Source organism: Gorilla gorilla, chromosome 11 (genome assembly GCF_029281585.2).
Source record: "Gorilla gorilla gorilla isolate KB3781 chromosome 11, NHGRI_mGorGor1-v2.1_pri, whole genome shotgun sequence".
In the NCBI taxonomy this organism is placed as follows: Eukaryota; Metazoa; Chordata; class Mammalia; order Primates; family Hominidae; genus Gorilla; species Gorilla gorilla.
In genome coordinates, this window is record NC_073235.2 from 112,827,281 (window position 1) to 112,846,932 (window position 19,652).

The 19,652-nt window shown below is 37.9% G+C and overlaps 1 protein-coding gene across 1 annotated transcript in view; it reads right to left on the bottom strand.

The window, feature by feature from the left end:
• ACADL (acyl-CoA dehydrogenase long chain) overlaps positions 1 to 18,533 on the bottom strand; it is a 36,769-nt gene extending 18,236 nt beyond the window's left edge. The window contains exons 1-5 of the mRNA XM_004033143.5: positions 18,190 to 18,533; positions 13,666 to 13,821; positions 10,986 to 11,123; positions 9,373 to 9,537; positions 3,258 to 3,324 (exon numbers count right to left, since the gene is read on the bottom strand). Coding sequence (XP_004033191.3) covers positions 3,258 to 3,324; positions 9,373 to 9,537; positions 10,986 to 11,123; positions 13,666 to 13,821; positions 18,190 to 18,266 — 603 coding nt within the window. The 5' untranslated portion in view covers positions 18,267 to 18,533. The remainder of the gene's footprint in view (positions 1 to 3,257; positions 3,325 to 9,372; positions 9,538 to 10,985; positions 11,124 to 13,665; positions 13,822 to 18,189) is intronic.
• Positions 18,534 to 19,652: the final 1,119 nt, after the last annotated feature.

Below are 19,652 nucleotides of genomic sequence, written 5' to 3' on the forward strand. Positions count from 1 at the left end.
CCTGATGTCTCATGGGCAGGACATATTCCTTCCCATCCCTACTCCTATCCAATCCTGATTATCAACCTATTTCCCTATCTCAATGAATGCTTCAATAAATTACATTATCATCCTGCTTCATATTCAATTCAGCATCTAGTTTTTTCTAACCCATCTTAATACTTTTGGAATTTATTCACTTCCTTTCAAGTCTATTGTAATTACCTTATTTCCAGCCCTCATCATTTCTTAAGTTCCTACAACTGATCTCTCTACAGCTGTATCATTCATCATGATGTCAAAGAGATTTTTCTAAATGCAATCTGATCATATCACCTTCACACTTAAAAATTTTTGAATAGCTCCTAATAGGCTTCAGGATAAATTCAAAACCTTTAGCAGGAAATAGAAAACTTATCACAAACTGGCACTAGCTTACCTCTCCTTACCTGGCTTATTGCTTGTCCCACTTTCCCCAATTTCCTCTTCTTCAGTCAGCTCTACTAAACTACTTGCTGTCCATCACGTTGCGAGGTCTTCCTGACCTATGAGTCTTTGAAAATCTTGTTTCTGCTACTTGGGAAAGGCCCTTTCCCAACTCTGCTGCAATGAATTGTACTCATCCTGGATGGTTTAGACATCAGATTGGCCAAAAGGTCTCAAATTCTCCAGGCTGGGTTAAGCGGTCCTACAACACCTCAAATTTACCAAAATGATCTGTTTTTATCTCTCTCCCTTTGAAATAGTAGGGGTGTAAAATGATGTTGATTACTCCCATCACCTAAAATGCACAGCACTGATACATACAAATAATGAAAAATGGGCAAATAATGTTAGTGTTGTCTACACAACAGCAAATGAATATAGTGGTGGCAGTATGGTTAAAGGTGACACAATAATAAAAGATCATCAACGTGCCTCCTTACTAGGAGCTCCTAGCCATTTCCTATTCATATATCTATCTTAAGTGCTTAGAATTCTTTTTGGCACAGAGGAGGCCAAAGGATGTTTTAAAAATATATTTTGAAAAAGATGTTCCTCAAAAAAAAATTCTATACAACTTGGCAAAAATATTTTTTCAACAGTATTGCTCCATTACACCACTCCCTTGCTCAAAAACCTTATAAGTCTACCAAGCTCCTACCTTTCTGTGTAGTTCCTAATGTCTGTATAGCTGCCACAGTTGAAATGCTATGAGTGCTTTTTTGTTTGTTTTGCATCACACAGCATCCAGGAATTAGTATCTACAGTATGCTCTCAAATGGTCTCATACATGTTTTAACTACAGATAATAAATAAACAATAGAATGGAAAGGAAGGGAGGAGCAATTCATTGGGCAAAAACTATTCATTTTAATATGCTGAGCTCAATTTGGTAAATCAAGTGGAGTTCTCCAGAAGTTCTTATTGGAAGTAATTATAGCAAAGGATTAATAAAATCTGAACCATTTCTACAATAGTGCGACCTAAAGTGAGTTTTAACACCATGGTGGATCCCCCTTTCTAATAGAGTTATATGAGAATTTTCCTTGCAAGTGGACTTTCTCAGTTTGTTTCCTAATTATGACACTCCAAAGTTTGAATAGGGCTGAAATTATCCCTAATGAGGGCCAACATTTTTGGGTGGTAGGAGGATATTAAATGCTTATAAAATAACAGAAAATCATTGCAGATATTATATAGAGAATGTAAAGTTCTAAAGAAAAAGGAAAATATAATTCTCCATAAGTACATAATACAACTATCATTGATAATTTCCTTTCTCATATTTTTAAATTTTAATATAGTAAAAATGTTTCTATACTTGCATTCTATATCCTGTTTTTTCACTTAATGTATAATTATTTCCTGTACTGTTAAAAACTTTGTGTTGCTAGTGTTAATGGCTGCACATTCATTCAGATGCACTGTATTTGCTTACCCATTCCTTTACTTTTACTTGCTTTCAATTTTTTGCTATTTCTAATAGAGTTTTTGAAACAGAGTCAGTGGTATTTTTCCTGTGTGGTTCCCACAAAACCCTATGGCTGAGCAGACGAGGTCTGCTTAGAGAGCTAGAGGCATAAGAGAATGTGGTTCCCATTTCACTTCTGACCAAATATCCCACTCCCCTTTCAAAACAAGCCTTCTATATGTGAGGAGTTAACTGATTATATGTTGGAGCTATCATCCATTTAATTATAATTCTTAGGAGAAATTATTTAAACAAATATTTATTAAAGTATATTTGAAGATCACCAGTGATTCAATTTTGTAAATACAGAAATAATAGCCCAAACAAACTTATAAAAACTAATTCTTCAACAGACCTTGGCACATATTTTCAGAAAGATTGTTTTAGAACAGTAAATAAAATGAACATCTTTCCTTCACGTAACACTCAGTCAACAACAAATATTTACTGAGTATATACCAGATACCATTTCAGGTGGGCAATATCACTTGCCCTCAGTGATATCAAATGCATTTGCCCTCATTGATATCAGAGATCCTGAGCCCATTTGTAACCTTAATTGGAAGCACTCTCCAATTCTACCAGTGAGTTGATTAATTTAGTAGAACTGAATGGTTTTCAAATGGCTCTCAAATTCTACCACTGTATCACTGATATCTTTTTCTCCTAGGATCTTTTTTTTGTTTGTTTGAGAGGGGGTCTTACTCTGTCTCAACCTCCTTGGCTCAAGTGATTCTCCCTCTTCAGCCTCCTGAGTGAGTAGCTGGGATCAAAGGGCACACCACCATGCCCAGCTAATTTTTTTAATTTTTACTTTTATAGAGACAGGGTCTCACTTTGTTGCCTAGGTTGGTCTCAAACTTCTGGGCTCAAGCAATCTCTTGCTTCAGCCTCCCAAAGTGCTGTGATTACAGGTGTGAGCCACTGTGCCTGGCCTTCTCCTAGAATCTTTTGAAATTCTTCTTGATCTATATGAGAAAGCTTTTTCCCCAATCTTTTATCAACATAAAGTATTATTAATATTTGTCCCACATTTGGGCAATGTGAGCCTCACCTTGTCTTTTTCTGGTTTAATAAGGGCTGTTTGGAAGCTAAAACAACCTTTGCCATATTAGTGAGGGGGCATGCAAAATGAAATGTAGAAGAAGCTACCACAGATCTTAAGTAATATATGTTGTAAATTTACTGTCTCCAAAACAACTTAGGTAAATTCAATTCCTGCCTGAGTCCCTAGATTTAATAGAATTAATGAGTTGTCTTTGAGACATTGTTACCCATGGCATGACTCTGAAAAGAAGGGCTATAGAAGTCCCTTTTTACACACCTTGCTTCCATTGAGAATCCAGTCACTTCCATCCTTTTTAGCATTTGTTTTTATTCCCTGTAAGTCACTGTAATTGAAAGAAAAGATAAAAAATTCATCAAATGATAAAAATTAAATTATACAAATGATATAAGTATGTATGTAAATTAGATTATTCAAACTGGCTACACCATTATAAAATTGCTGAGTATTAAGAATGTTCACACAATTGCACTGAAAAACCATGCTGATCTATTATATTCTAAAGCACTTATACAAATAAATATATGATTAAGATTTATTATATAAATTAGCCAGGTTTTATACAGTAGTATAACAAAGCCCAACTAACATTCGAGACCCCAATGGGACTCACATAACACTTCAAACCTCACTGTATCCCTGAGATTACGTGTCACCATGTACTTTGCTGCCTTTAAACACCTTGGTTCCTTCCCGTCTCTATCGATCAAAAATTTAGCTATTAGGCAGGGCATGGTGGCTCATGCCTATAATCCCAGCACCTTGGGATACTGAGGCGGGAGGACTGCTTGAGCCCGGGAGTTTGAGACCAGCCTGGGCAACAAAGCTAGACTCTATCTCTACAAAAAGTTAAAAAATTAGTTGGGTGTGGTGGCACACGCCTGTGGTCTCAGCTACTTGGGAGGCTGAAGTGAGAGGATCACTTGGGCCTGGGAGGTTGAAGCTGCAGTGAGGCATGATCATGCCACTGTACTCTAGTCTGGGTAACACAGTGAGAATTTGTCTAAAAAAAAAAAGAGTATGTCTCAAATGCCATTTTTTTCTAACAAACCTGCTCTAAGTGTAGAATAGATTATTTTTCTAAATATAAGAGAAATATTAGTAAATAAAATATTAAGAACACAGACAGCAGTCCAAAGGAGAAAAATAATTTTAAAAATAATTTTATCTCCTGGAATGAACATTTTAAAGGTATATCTTTCCAATATTTTTCTATGGACATAACTATAGATATATGTGCATTTTTATAAAACTGGAACCATATAATATGATTTTGATCTGTTAACAATATCTAATGACTTCTTATTAGCTGAATAGAGCATCATCATGGATTTACCATAATTTAAAAAAATAATCCCCTATTGTTAAAACACTTAGGTCCCAATTTTTATTAATATCCTATAATAAACAGCAGAGTGTGTAAACAGTCCACATTACTTGTGTAATTTTTCCAATTCGTCTTCTTTATGTGGGTGATATGGTTTGGCTCTGTGTCCCTACCCAAATCTCATGTTCAATTATGATCTTCAGTGTTGGAGGAGGGGGCCTGGTGGGCTGATTGGATCATGGGGATGGACTTTCTCCTTGCTGTTCTTGTGACAGTGAGTTACTTATCATGAGATTTGGTTGTTTAAAAGTGTGTATGTAGCACATCTCCCTTCTCTCTCTTCCTCCTTCTCTGGCCATGTAGGACATGACTGCTTCCCCTCTGCCTTCTGCCATGACTGTAAGTTTCCTAAGGCCTCCCCAGCCATGCTTCCTATACAGCTGGTGGAACTGTGAGCCACTTAAACCTCTTTTCTTTATAAATTACCCAGTTTCAGGTATTTTTTATAGCAATGCAAAAACTGAGTAATAAATACAGTGGTGTTTCTATTTTATGACCCTCAGCATTTTTTTTTTTATTTTTTTGAGACCGAGTTTTGCTCTTGTTGCCCAGGCTGGAGTGCAATGGCACAATCTTGGTTCATTGCAACCTTTCCCTCCCTGGTTCAAGTGATTCTCCTGCCTCAGCCTCCCCAGTATCTGGGATTACAGGCGTATGCCACCATGCCTGGCTAAGTTTTTTGTATTATTAGTAGAGACATGGTTTCACCATGTTGGCCAGGCTGGTCTTGAACTCCTGACCTCAGGTGATCTGCACACCTTGGCCTCCGAAAGTGTTGGGATTACAGGCGTGAGCCACCGCACCTGGTTGCATTTTTTTTTTTTAAATCACTCTCTATATTAGGCTGAATAATGACCCTAAAGATATCAGGTCCTATACCCTAGAGGCTGTTCTACCTTACATGGAAAAAGAATCTTGCAGATGTGATTAATTTAAGGATGTTGTGATAGAGAGACTATCATGAATTATCTGGATGAGCCCTAAATGCAAACGTGAATGTCCTTATAAAAGAGAGGTAAAGAGAGATTTCATAGACAGAAGAGAAGGCAATGTGACCACAAAGGCAAAGACTGCAGTGACGAGGCAACAAGGCAAGGAACGCCAAAAGCCACCAAGAAATAGAAGAGGAAAGGAGTGGATCCTCCCCTATAACCTCTGTAGAAAGTGTGGCCCTCCTGATACCTTGATTTGGGCCCAACAATACTGATTCTGGACTTTTAGCCTTCAGAACTGTAAGAGAATAAATTTCTGTGTCTCAAGCCACCAAGTCTCTGCTAATTTGTCACAGATGCCATAAAGCAACAAATATACTCTCTTAGAGCCATTTACTTTGAATTTCAATTATAATAAAAAGGAATTATCTTTCCCACCTACCACACTTATCTGACTCAAGTTTTTTGAGAACATGTGGTGTATCAAGATCATATTTATATGCTCGGTGCCTAGCATGCTGCTTTGTACATAACGGGCACTCAATAAACATTTGTTAAATTATATTATTAAAATGCTAAGTATACAGAAAAGAATTAATATAGCAGGCCTGAGACTGCTATCCTTAGAAAGGCCTGTTACAACATTGTCCGTGGCTAGCATCTGAGAATCTGGATTTCAGGAGAGTTCCCACCATTCCCAGTACTCATAAGAGTGGCTTACTGTCTGAACTGTTTGTGCAAACAATTTGGCTTATGCTGAATACCTGCTTTCCTTTTAGGGATCTGAACTTTTGGTACATGCCAGGCAGAGGGTGCCTATATGACCGACCTCCACTATAAACAAGAGACTGTGCCCGGCCTGAATGCTATTGTATTCTAACATCATATTTTTCATCATAAGTATGTATAAAGTATCAGTAACTAATGTCTGTACATAGTTTATTAAAACAATTCTTCTATAGCTGGGCGTGGTGGCTCACGCCTGTAATCCCAGCACTTTGGGAGGCCAAGGCAGGCGGATCACCTGAGGTCAGGAGTTCAAGACCAGCCTGGCCAACCTGCTGAATCTGTCTCTACTACAAATACAAAAATTAGCTGGGCATGGTGGCGGGCGCCTGTAATCCCAGTTACTTGGGAGGCTGAGGCAGGAGAATAGCTTGAGCCTAGGAGGTGGAGGTTGCAGTGAGCCGAGATCGTGCCATTGCACTCCAGCCTGGGTGACAAGAGCGAGACCGTTTCAAAAAAAAAAATTCTTCTATACAGGGACATATCAAAGGAAATAAAGGTAATGACATAGCTCAGTTTGTAAATTTTTCCTAAATTTTTGAATGTTATATATGAAATATTAAAAATGAAAAAGTACACTACTTAGTAAAGCCAACAAGTTAGACCCTCACAATAATCTTCTTCAGTATCATTTTCTCAATTTCATTGATAAGAGACATTGAAGCTCAGAGATTTTTACCCAAGATCACACAGCTGGTGTCAGAACACTCTGGCTCCAATGATGTCAACAATTTGCTCTATGAACTTGGTCAAAATACTTCATTTATTATTTTCTGTTTCCTTCTTATACAGAAATCATATCTCTATATTCCATATATCTTACTATAATAGCCATATAATAAAATCAACATGAGATCAGGTGCAGTGGCTCACACCTATAATCTTAGCATGTTGAGAGGCTGAGGCAGGAGGAATGCTTGAGTCCATGAGTTTCAGACCAGCCTGGGAAATACAGCAAGACCCCATCTCTATTTCTTTAAAAAATAATAAAATAAAATAAACATGAAAGCATTTATAAAATGCTAAAGTAATACAACATACAAAGATACATAATTATATATAATGAAGCTTTCCTCCATGGAAGGGGAAAGGGCCAGTGAAACTCTGGATGTTTTTCAACAATTGCAACATTTTTTTCTGTGGAGGCCAAATCAAACCAAAAATACAGACAGTGCTCAATCTATCTCTGAGGGCAGGCAAAATGAACCATATTCCATCTTCTATCTTCTTTTCTTCCCACGTGTTTTTCCCTATTTCATGCCAATTTCATGCCATAATTCTATAATTCCTCAACACTCTATTACTCTTCTTCATCTGTGGCTTTTCTCTGTTCTTATATTCTCTTACGCACATGGGCTCTTTGCTCATCTCTCTAAATACCTGATTTATTTACTATATCCTCTCATGACTTTCAATGACCTTCCAAAAAAAAAGAAAGAAAGAAAGAAAGAAATCTGCTTATTTTCTCCATCTTCATTCTCAGGTTTCCTTCTTAATTATATACACTTAACCACAGATAAGGCCAGAGACTTTAAACAAAAATCACATGAACCTTTGTTTGCATGTATAAATTAGAGATAAATCAAGATTTCATTTATTCTATAGCCTCTTTTTGAGAGCTAATATGCAATGAGCTGGAAGTGGAACATGCTAACCACGAGCTAATACAACTCAATCTGAATATTGGCAGTCAGTCAGGTAGTTATCTTAGAGAATGAAATTAAAAGCAAATTTTAAGGAACAAGGTTAAATTTCTACTTGTTTAGATCACACTTGTAGGCAACAGAAGTGAACAGAAACCTTTAATCTTTGACAAAATTGTTAGTATTGACCTATAATTAGGGATTTATATCTTAAAAAGATAAATACAATGTAAACATATTGCAAGTCATGCTATAGAATATTAAGAGATTTAAAAATAAATAACACTGTCAGAAAAGAAAATCTTACAATAAAAAAGGAGGGCTTGACCTCCGCAAAAACAATTCCTGGATTTTCACTTACACTTCTTTGGCATCTTTAAGTTCTTCCTTTGCACTATTTGCTTTCTGTTGACCCACAAGTTGCTGCTGTCTTTAACATAAATAATTTCCCTTACCAGTTAGCCTCAAACCACTGCCCCCTCTCTACATTTCCTTTTACCACTCAGCTCTGAGAAAGATTACTTTGTGTTCTCTGCCTCTGTTTTCTCAACAACCACCTCACTCCCATAAAAGGTAACTTCTGCCCCTCCACCCCACTGAAATCACAAAGGATCATCAGGCCTGCCAACACCTCTTCTCCATTCTCAACATCACGGTGGCCTTGACATTACTAACTTCTTTCTCCTTTCCTACAGCCTTTCCAACTGACTTCTCTTCCTACTCATGTCTAGATTTCTTTAAAACTCTCAATCCTTCTGTCTCTCTTGCTCCATCTTCTTTTGTACAGTTCCAAATGAAATATAATGCCCAGATTTTCCTCCTTGGTCCCTTTTTTGTGTTTCATTTTTCCTCTTGAGGATCAGGTCCCACTCTGTGGAAGCTCTTTCTCCCATTCTTATAAAACTGGTTCCTTCTCATTTGTCAAATCTCAGTTTAAATACAACCACTTTTTATGGGCCTTTGTTAGCATTCACATCTAAATTCGCTTTTCCCTATCCCACCAAACACAAACATACCATTAGTCTACAGCACACTACTTTGTTTCCTTCACAGTACTTCGTTTCCTTCACAGTACTTATCATAATTTATAATTACAAATATATATATACTTGCTTATTTCTTGCCCTTGCCCTTCTCCTCAATAAGCACAGAGGCCACAGCTGTTTTGTTCACTACTGTATACCTGGCACACTGAAGACACTTATGAAATAACCAGCAAATAACTGAATATGTGATCTTATTCATTCCTATTGTATCAACTCTTATAAATGAAAGACTTTTAAAACCTATTGCTACTCCATCCTTGTCTCCAGAATTCCAAATATACCTCTGTAACAAACTGCTTGGCATTTACATGTGAATCTCATCCTACACCTAAAATTCATTATGGTGAAAATTCAACTTACACACTACCATTTTCTTTGCATAAAACTATGTTAATATCTCAAACATAGCATACATTATAATCCGCTTTATTGTTATTTTCCGACTTGAGGTCATGAATTATCCCGTGTTCATCTTTGCCTTCCTCCTAGCATATAGCTCAGTCTATGTATTAACCAAGTACTAAGAAAATGTTAAGGCACTGCTTCCAAGAATCCAAAGCCAACTAAATATTAACTTACCTTCCAGCTCCAGACTCTGTCATTGCTATTGCACCAATACATTTGCCTGCAGTCATCTGGGGAATAAAGTGCTTAATCTGTTCTTCTGAGCCATGGTTTGTAATATAGGACATGACAATACCTGAATGAATACTAAAACCTGGGCCTGAACAATTTGAATAAGCTCTTAGAATGAAAAAAGAAGAAAAATTAGAGCATAAAATAGCAATAAAAAACGACTATTATAACAACAATGTATTAAGGTCCTATCAAATTGTTTGGTAGTGGCCTATCTCATCACAAACCTATGACATTCCTGAGTGTTTTCTCTTTTTGTTTTTACTAATTTTAAAATTTCTGGTTCCAACACAATAACAGTGGTCTACCAGAGTTCAATGAACACTTATTTAATTGAGAGATAAAATATTTTAAAATATGAATCACCTGCAGTTGTATTCCTCTAACACAGTGGAATAATAACTGTATTCCTCTAATTACCTTTGCCATAAGGATATATTCTAATAAGACGGAGTCTTGGTAAAACAAAGAAACAAAAGAACAAAAATAAAAAATAAAAAAGCAAAAAATAGAAAAAAAGAAAAAAAAGGACCAAAAAACAAAACAAAACAAAACATGGAGTCATGGAGTGAATTTTTTACTTTGCTATTTTCTTTTAAAATTATGACACACATACACACACACAAATAAAAATTTCAAATTTAAAAATAAATTATATGACACAACAAAATCCTATTTTTTTACATATATTTTAATCTTAAATAGCTGTAAAATATTCCAAGTTGTTTATGTACCATAATTTACTTATCCATTCTCCCACTGCTGGACATTTAGATTGCTTCAACATTTGGAGAATTGTGACCTAACATGACAATGATTTCTGAACACAGCATCTATTTTTCCTATTAAATTATTTCCTTAGGATAAATTCCCCAAAGTGGCATTCTATGTCAAAGAGCAGGAACATATTTTTTTAAATATGTTTTCACCTTTTTAATCCCCCCAAAATTTATTGTTCTAATTTATAATGCCACCAATAGTGTATGTCACTTTCACTGCAATCTTGTCAGCACTGGGTATTAGGATTTTTCATTTTCACTAATTTTATAGATACTCAAAATGATACTTCCAGATCAGTTTAATTTGCATTTGATTGTTACTAAGGATGAACTTTTCTCATTAAAAAAAACCTATTTGCATTTCTTTTTTGATGAATTATTGCTTCAAATTCTTTGCCCATTTTTCAACTGCAATCTTTATTTGTTCTTGTATATTAAAATTCTAATATATTTGATGGAAGTATATTTCTACTCTGCTGTTCTCTTTCAAATATCTTTTCTAAGGGGGAAAAGTAACCATAAGCATTGACAGGAAAAAAAAACTATCTCTTTAATTTTCAATAGCACCTATTTCAGCAACTTAAAAGGATTTTCTTATTATCCCACATTCAAAAAATGTGCAAGAGTGCATGAGCGGTATAATCTTTTACATTTTACACTGAATTTTCAATCTTCCAAGATTAGAAAACATTTGTTTGTTTGTTTGTTTGGTCATTTCAGAAAGGTGAGTGGTGTGTTTACAAAACAAGACTCAACCTTAAAAGTCTCCGTACTTACTGCTCCTCCCAGACAATAGCTGCGGAGTACAGATCCCCTCCAATTCCACCAAGATGCTCTGCAATATTGACACCAAGCAGCCCTTGTTTTCCAGCTTTTTCCCAAACCTCCCTACTTACTTCTCCAGCTTTCTCCCATCTGCAAATAACAAATATTTTAAATTCAGATAATTTTTAAATATTATTTAAATGGCCACAACTTTGAACTTATGAATGATTTTGTGCAGAAATGCATTCTTAATTTAAGGTAGTTATTTACATTAGCCATATGCTTCTATTTGCCTCTGACTCTTTTATCACTTCTGTTCCTCCTTTTTTCTGCTTTTTTTTTTTTTTTTTTTTGAGACAGGGCTGTCACCCAGGCTGGTGTGCAGTGGCACAATCATGGATCACTGCAGCCTCAAAATCCTGGGTTCAAGCAATCCTCCCACCTCAGCCTCTTGAGCAGCTAAGACTTCAGGTACCTGCCACAAGGCCAGGCTGATTAAAAAAGAATTTTTTTTGTAGAGACAGGGTCTTATTATGTTGCCCAGGCTGGTCGTGAACTCTTGGCCTCAAGCAGTCCTCAAACCTTAGCCTCCCAAAGCGCTAGGATTACAGGTATGAGCCACTGCACCCAGCCCTCTCCTCTTATTTATATTTGCCATTGTCTTCCCCCATCTTGACTATTTATTGGACTTGAAAATTATACCCACTGATATTCATTGATGTAGTTTTGCTCAGCAGGTACTCTTACATGCAAGCTTAGTTATGGCATGTTGTCATGGGAATTTGCCTAACCTGTATTGTAAAAGGCAATTCTCCTTGGCATATTTCCTTAAAGTGCTGAACTTATGGGACAAGCATACAAAAGCTGACAAAGTAGGGAACCTCATTACAGTTTAAATAGGAAGAACAGGAGAGCAGAAGCACCTTACACCATAGCTCTATATCAAATTAACTTCTGAAAAAATTAGATATTTGTGTAAGGTAGGCAACCTCAGCTTTTCTTCTTTAAAAATGAGAATGGCAGAATGAGGAAACAGATGGCTAGTTGGAGATAGTGAAAAAATATCTGAGAATTTTTGTATTTTTAAGTGGATTATAGTGAGATATGGGGTATTTGAAGATACTGACACTACAAAAATTTTTAAGACTTGGATTATAATGTGTGTTTTGAATACAGTTCTTGCTTAAAGTAGCTTTGGAAATATTTTTATTATTGACTTAAAATTTGTCAGCTCCTATTATTTTATTTCAAAGCCTTCTTAACATTTTTTCTGGAATAAAATTTAAAAGCAGTGAAGAAATAAACAAGAGATCCTACCAGAGCAAAGTGTACAATGTCTCTTTTGTCTTTAAGAAGCTAGTTGAAGCCCGATGTGGTGGTTCACACCTGTAATCCCAGCACTTTGGGAGGCTAAGGCAGGAGGATCGCTTGAGCCCAGAAGTTCAAGGCTGCAGTGAGCTATGATCATGCCCCTGCACTCCAGCCTTGGCAACAGAGTGAGACCATGTCTTAAAAAACACACAAACACACAAACAAACAAACAAACAAGTCCTCAAAAAACAGAAGCTAGTTGCTTTTCACCGAAGACTAGTCATGGCTTCTGGCTTCTGAGTTTAGCTTATTTTGGTCATTCTTACCAAGAAGGTATTAGTAAACACCTAATGGAAGTTACTTTTAATGCTATTTAAAAACCATTCTAAATGTTGTAAAGTACGGATGTCTCTGTACTTTATGACAGTTCAACTTACAATTTTTTTACTTATGATGGTGCAAAAGCAATACACATTCAGTCGAAAACATGCTTACTTCAAGTATCCATATAACCATTTTGTTTTTCACTTTCATTAGAATATTTAATATATTACATGAGTTATTTAACACTTTACTACAAAGTAGACATTGTGTTAGATAATTTTGCCTAACTGTAGGCTTATGTAATTGTTTTGAGCATGTTTAATGTAGGCTGGCCTAAACTATGGTGTTTAGTAGGCTAGATGTGTAAAACCTCACAAACCTATGATGTTCCTGAACCATTTCTCTCTTCATTTTTACTAATCTTCTAATTTCTGCTTCTAACATAATAACGGTGCTGAGAATTTTTTTGTTTTTATAATAACATAACAACAGTGTTAACATAATAACAATGCATTTTTGACTTATGATATTTTCAACTTGTAACCCCATACTAAATTGAGGAGCATCTGTACTAGCATTGAGTGAATTTTGGAAATGAAGCAAAATCTTATTGTAATAGAAATAGATAAGTTTCTGGTCAATAAAATAATAGTAATTAGTTAATCAAGAACTATCCAGAGGTAACCAATAGCTTACCAAGGTTTGCATTGTGCTGACTTTTTGGGTTTTTACAGTTTAATTAATTCATGAAGCAGAAAAAGAAAGACTATGAAATTGACTAGTAGTTTGTTACCACTTACCCATGGTTTTCAAAAACACTACTCTTAGACTAGGTTGTAAATTTTCAAATTTTCTTATTTGTGTATAGTACATTTTAAAATTCATTTAAAAAGCTCTAAGAATCCTGGGATCTTATAGTACTACAGTGAAGAGCAGTAAAAATGTTAATAAAGCCCTGAACATACTATGTTTTCTGTATAGCAATATATGGCATTCTAGGAAATGGTCCTATCATACCCCTAGTATACATTACATTAGAGGAAAATGTGCCACTTACTCTGAATGATGAGGAATCACTTCTTCTTGGAAAAACTTCCTTACACTTTTCCGGAAGATGTCATGCTCTGGAGAAAAGATTCTTCGAATTCCTATATCTGTTAATTTTTTAGCAGAAGGAGTTTCTAGACGTTCTTCCCCTCCAGAATGAGAACATCTTAAAAAAATATATATGCAATAGGAAAAGTAAGTGAATTGTTACTCTTCATATCCAAATTAGTGCCACTGAACAACATGGATTTCTTTCACAGAGAAACTTGAGAGGCAAGTAGAAAGAGTTTGAATTATGACAAAGCTGGGTTCAAATTTGGGCGCCATCACTTTTGATGGGATCTACCTCATGTAGCTGGAATTAAGAAGTACCTTATCATTATTCAACTCAGTCTCCATCTCAAAATCCTTAAAGAAGATGATGCCTAGAACTAACCACAGGTCTGACTTGAGGTGAAATGCAGTATTGTCAGGTGATATATGGATTACATTATGTAAAATTCAAATAGTACGGTAGAGTAATACTGATAAATTTTCATATCATGTACAATGTTTAAAATAATGCAAAGCCTCCAAAATTAGTATTTTAACCAGAATCACACAATTTCAAATTGCAGGTGTATAAGATGCAAACCATGTTGATGTAATCGCCACATTACAAAGCCAATCTGGGTGGAGATAAAAATACCCATCAATCTCTGATAAAGATTCTGTAAAATGGAATTATTTAAGACCTACTCCCATCCCTCCCACACCAAGCTTCAAATGAGACTGTTTTGTAGCTCCTTTAGTTCAGTGGTCTTCAGCCTTTTTTACCCTTGAAGTACCCCTGAAAGAAATTTTGAAAATCTATGCATCATTTTGTACATTTTCAAGTTCACATCTAAAAAACTTATCATATATTCAAATCTTGCCAAAGGATGCTTTTTCTATTTTGCATTAAATTTTAATTTAGTGTATTTCTTCCTTAGTTGGACCCTGCCTTTTCTTTTCTAGTCCTTATCCAGAAAAGATCTATTTCATGTAATTAATCAAAGTAGACTTAAAGGGTGTTTAAAAAAATAACTTTTTACTATTACATGTTTCTTTCCTTTTTTTTTTTTTTTTGTTTGAGATGGAGTCTGGCTCTGTCGCCCAGGCTGGAATGCAGTGGTGCAATCTTGGCTCACTGCAACCTTCGCCTTCCCGGTTCAAGCCATTCTTCTGCCTCAGCCTCTGTAGTAGCTGAGATTGCAGGCGCCTGCCACACATACCCAGCTAAGTTTTGTATTTTTAGTAGAGACGGGGTTTCACCATGTTGACCAGGTTGGTTTTGAACTCCTGACCTCAAGTGATACACCCATCTCGGCCTCCAAAGGGCTGAGACTACAGGCATGAGCTATTGTGCCCAGTCGCTATTACAACCTATTTCTAAGTTTTCCCTAAGTATCATTTTTTTTTGTGGCTTATTCATTCATTTAGTTAGCAAATATTTACTGAGTGCCAATTCTGTGCCAGGCACTGTTCTAGTAACTTGGGATACAATAACGAACAAAGGACTAAGATGAGGACAAAGATCTTGGCTTTTAAGCTTACATTCTAACAAAGGGAGACTGAATAAACAATAAACTATAAATATGCAAATTATATAATACCTTAGAAGGTGGTAAGTATTATGGAAAAAGAAAAGTAGAGAAGGGATCAGGAGTATGTGCCTGGGGGGAGGCAGAGACAGAGGTTGCCGTATGAAATAATGTAGTAGGCGGGGCTTGGTGGCTCAAACCTGTAATCCCAGCACTTTGGGAGGCCGAGGCCTGAGGATTGCTTGAGCTGAGGAGTTTGAAACCAGTCTGGGCAACATAGTGAGCCCTGTCACTAAAAACAAACAAACAAAAAAAAAAGAAAAGGAAAAGAAAAAAAAGTGCTGCAGTCAGGGTAGGTTAAACCAGAAAGGTGAGATTTGAGCAAATCCTTGAAGGTGATAGAGTTAGCCAGGCATACCTCTAGAATAAAAGAATTTTAGGACAAAAGAACAACTAGAGCAAAGGCTGTATGTCTGAATGGTGTCTGATGTGTTCTAGAAAGAGCAAGGAGGCAAGTGTAGCCAGAGTGGGCTGAGAAGAGTAGATGAGGCCAGAGATTCTAGGAAGAAGAGATAACAGGGGACCAGGACATGCAAGGGACCTTGACCACTGTCTTGTTGCATCACATAAACTAACATCTACTTTATCCCTATAATGGAAATGATTGGCTCCTTTTTCTTGCTAGTAGAGATAAAATTATAAAGCATGTATTTGTCCATATAGATTTTCCATACTTGAGAGTTTCCCTCAGGAAAAAAATATGCTGAGATTAGGAAACTGGGGCTGTAAGACACCGAATTATTTGTCAACATAATGAGTAAACAATAGAGCCAGAATTTAAAATCGAGTCTTACTGGATCTTAAAATTGAATAGCCTATACTGTGTTAAGGAAATCTCTGCAATATTTTTAAGTAAAATACATAAAGACATAGGAAAGCAAAAGAAATGCCAAACGAATAAAGACTTTCAGGTCAGTCAAAGGTGGTCAAGAGAGTATGCAGAGGGAAGAAAATCAAAACACTTGGCAGCAAGTTTATTGCAACATGTATTTCTCAGTCTAAAGATGAAGAAATCTGTAATGGAAAAATTGGCATTTTTTTCTCTAAGGCAATAAACTGCAACTAATCTTATTGGCTAGGCTATTATTGTTTTTTTAAAGTCTCCTACATTTTAAAAGGGAGACAATCTCCACCAGCACCTTCCACACACCTAGAAGCTGGTTATAAATACACAATCTCAGGCCCCATCCCAGACCCACTGAATCAGAAGCTGTATTTTAACAAGATTCCCAGATGATTCCTTTGCACATTAAAGGTCAAAAAGCTGTTACAACAAAACTGTAGCCCCCCAGCCCATTCAGAGGGTCTCTCAGGTCTCCCTTTTTCCAGTGTTCTCTATTTGAGGGTAGATTTTCTTGCCATGCTTCAATCAAACTAACTTACGCCAATGGATAATACAGAAGCAGATATAGTTATCTGATTATCTTCTATTATGCCAGACATTAAGGGAGTTGTAAAAATGTAAAACAATGTCACTCTTTTCACTTTTTTTCTGTTTGTTTAGGAGAAGTTATTTTTCATAAAAACTGTTATTTATGTTAACATGTAATGAGCTTCTTATTGTAACTTTTAAGTAAACTAAATATTTGTAGTTTCTCAGTTATGTAGATACCTTTCGATAACGACAGACGGATAGATATAACCTACATAAACAAAAGTCCTTTGAAGTCCTGTTTAAGAGCATAAGGGAGTCCTGTTATCAAAAAGTTTTGAGGCAGCACTTTGGGAGACCGAGGCGGGCAGATCACGACAGGAGTTCGAGCCCAGCCTGGTCAATATGGTGAAACCCCCGTCTCTACTAAAAAGATCAGCCGGGTGTGGTGGCACGTGCCTGTAGTCCCAGCTACTCAGGAAAGCCGAGGCAGGAGAATTGCTTGAACACGGGAGGCGGAGGTTGCAGCAGTGAGCCAAGATCGCGCCACTGCACTCCAGCCTGGGCGACAGAGTGAGACTCTGTCTCAAAAAATAAAAAAAGTTTGAGGATCACTGTCTTATAATGTTCCAAGGAAGAGTTAAGTATGTATCCTAAAGAAAAGTCACCTTCTCAGTGACGTCTTCTCAAATCTCCCCAGGAAAAGTAGGCATTTTGTTTCATAGCTCTCAAACAAAATTAGAGTAGCTTACACCAATGCTGTCATTCGCAAATTTGCCAGTTCCTTCACCCTTATTAAATAATGAATTCTCCATGCTTCCAATTTGTTTACCCAGTGAATAGATTTTATGCATCAGACAGTATCTGAAACTTTTGATCATATTATAAACACCACCTTAGTAGTCACTGAACTACTTAGACTCTGTCTTCATTAATCCTCTGTATTTAGTTAGATTTGTTGATATATCTAAAGCTAATTTCCTTGTTTGATGGAACCCTCGCCAGGTCATTTCTAGCCCAGCTTGTCCTGGACAATTCTGGTCCGCGCCGCAGCCCGGGCACTGAGTCCGGGTCCCAAGTTCACTACCGCGCGGCGAGTCTAAGCCGTGGGGAACGCCGGGTTCACAGCTCGAACTGGGACATAGATCGCAGCCCGCGCTCCTGCAGCCGGGCCCAGGGGGTGACCACCTCCTCCCAAAACGCAGGCTCCCGGATCCCACTGCAGGCCGCTGAACTAGACGGGTTGGATTGGGGCTCCGGAATGAGCTTCTGGAGAAATCTTTCGGCTTTCCCCGACGTGGGCTCGGCGGTCTGTTCTCGGGGCGGCACGGCTGACACCCCTTTTTCCTCCGCCCAGATGCTGGTTGCACCCAGTCCGCGGGATCCAGGAAAGGAGGCCAGCTCTAGCCCGGCGCCGGAGTTGGGGAGCACTCCCAGCCGCGCGCGCACCGCCCTGCTTCAAGCCAGCGACAGGAGTGACTCGCTGCCCCACCCCACAGTCTCCGGGCCTGCAGCCGCGGAAGTCCCGGCTGGCACTCACCGCGCGGCGGGCAGCTGGCGCGGCGCACAGTGGCCGCCCAGGACGCGTAGGGACCCTCGGAGAAGGCGCGCGGCCATGTCCGAAACACTAGGGGCGGCCGGGCGACGGAGGCGACTCTGCGGCTACTCGGCGACTCGGGGCAGGGTCCCCGGGAGGGAGGACGATCAGCTGAGGCGTCCACCTGTGGTGTCCTCCCAAAAAAGCGCTCGCGCGCGCCCTTCCGGAGCCCCAACGACGCCACAGGCTGGTCGCGAGGGAATACGCCCGTCTTGGCTGTCAGCAATAGGATTTTACAGCGAAACTGCTGCCTTTGCTTGCAGCATTCTTTCTTGTTTATCGAAGCAGCTCTGAGCCTTATTAGGGTCCTGAAGCGCTTTGAGTAACGGATGAAAGCTATGGAGCCCCGAAATACGCGCAAATACCTAACCATAAAAATGTACGTGAAGTTTATTTTGTAACCTTGGAAATTGATTTACTTAAAGTAGGCTGAATAGTTTGAGCAAACCCTTGAAGGTGATAGAGTTAGCCAGGCATAGCTCTGGGAGCCCATGCTATTTATTGGTAATAGCAAGTAGAACGAATTAATCCGACACAGGATTTAGTAGAGACAGGATTTCACCGTGTTAGCCAGAAAGGTCTCGGTCTCCTGACCTCGTGATCCTCCCGCCTCGGCCTCCCAAAGTGCTGGGATTACAGGCGTGAGCCACTGCGCCCAGCCCGTTCTGTTAATTCTTAAAGGTCCAAGTTCAAGTACATCCGTTGAACAATTACTCTCGCCCTCATTGACATTTCAACTAATAAAAGCATGCCCTGTAGAACTCTCAGGTAAAAGATGTGAAATATCCCTCAAGGGAAACATAAATGGCTCAAAGGGTTCATGAAATCCTGGGTGATTGGCCTAAACTATCTGGGTAGTTTGCTTGACTTTTCATTTAATTTTAGCACAGCTAACTCTACATTCAAAAACATATTTGTTCTTACTTCACAAAAGGAAACGTAGTAGAAAAAAACTGATAAACATTATGCTAACCAAATGTGATTCAAATTAACTTCACCAAGAATGGAACAAACTAGCATTAGAGACACCTGTATTGAAAGGAACACCACATTATTTATATACAGTTGGGAAAAAAGGCTGAGGGTTGGGAAGAAAGCTGAGGCAAGGCTTGCATGACTGACATAATGTCCTCTGGAATGTGTCTAGACTTGCTGGCTCCTTGCTTCTAGCCCTCCTAGGCTCCTATTCCCATTATCTCAAGTAGCAGAACATGTTCCATACAAATGTAAACCTCCATTTACTCACCTGTAAATGAAGAATAACAATATCTATGTCATAGGGTTGTTGAAAAGATTTTTCACATAATGGAGGTCAGGTGGTTGGCACAAAGACAAGAATACAATAAACATTCGATAAATGGTAATTATTATTGTCATCATTGAGAAATACTCATATTTTGTAGTAG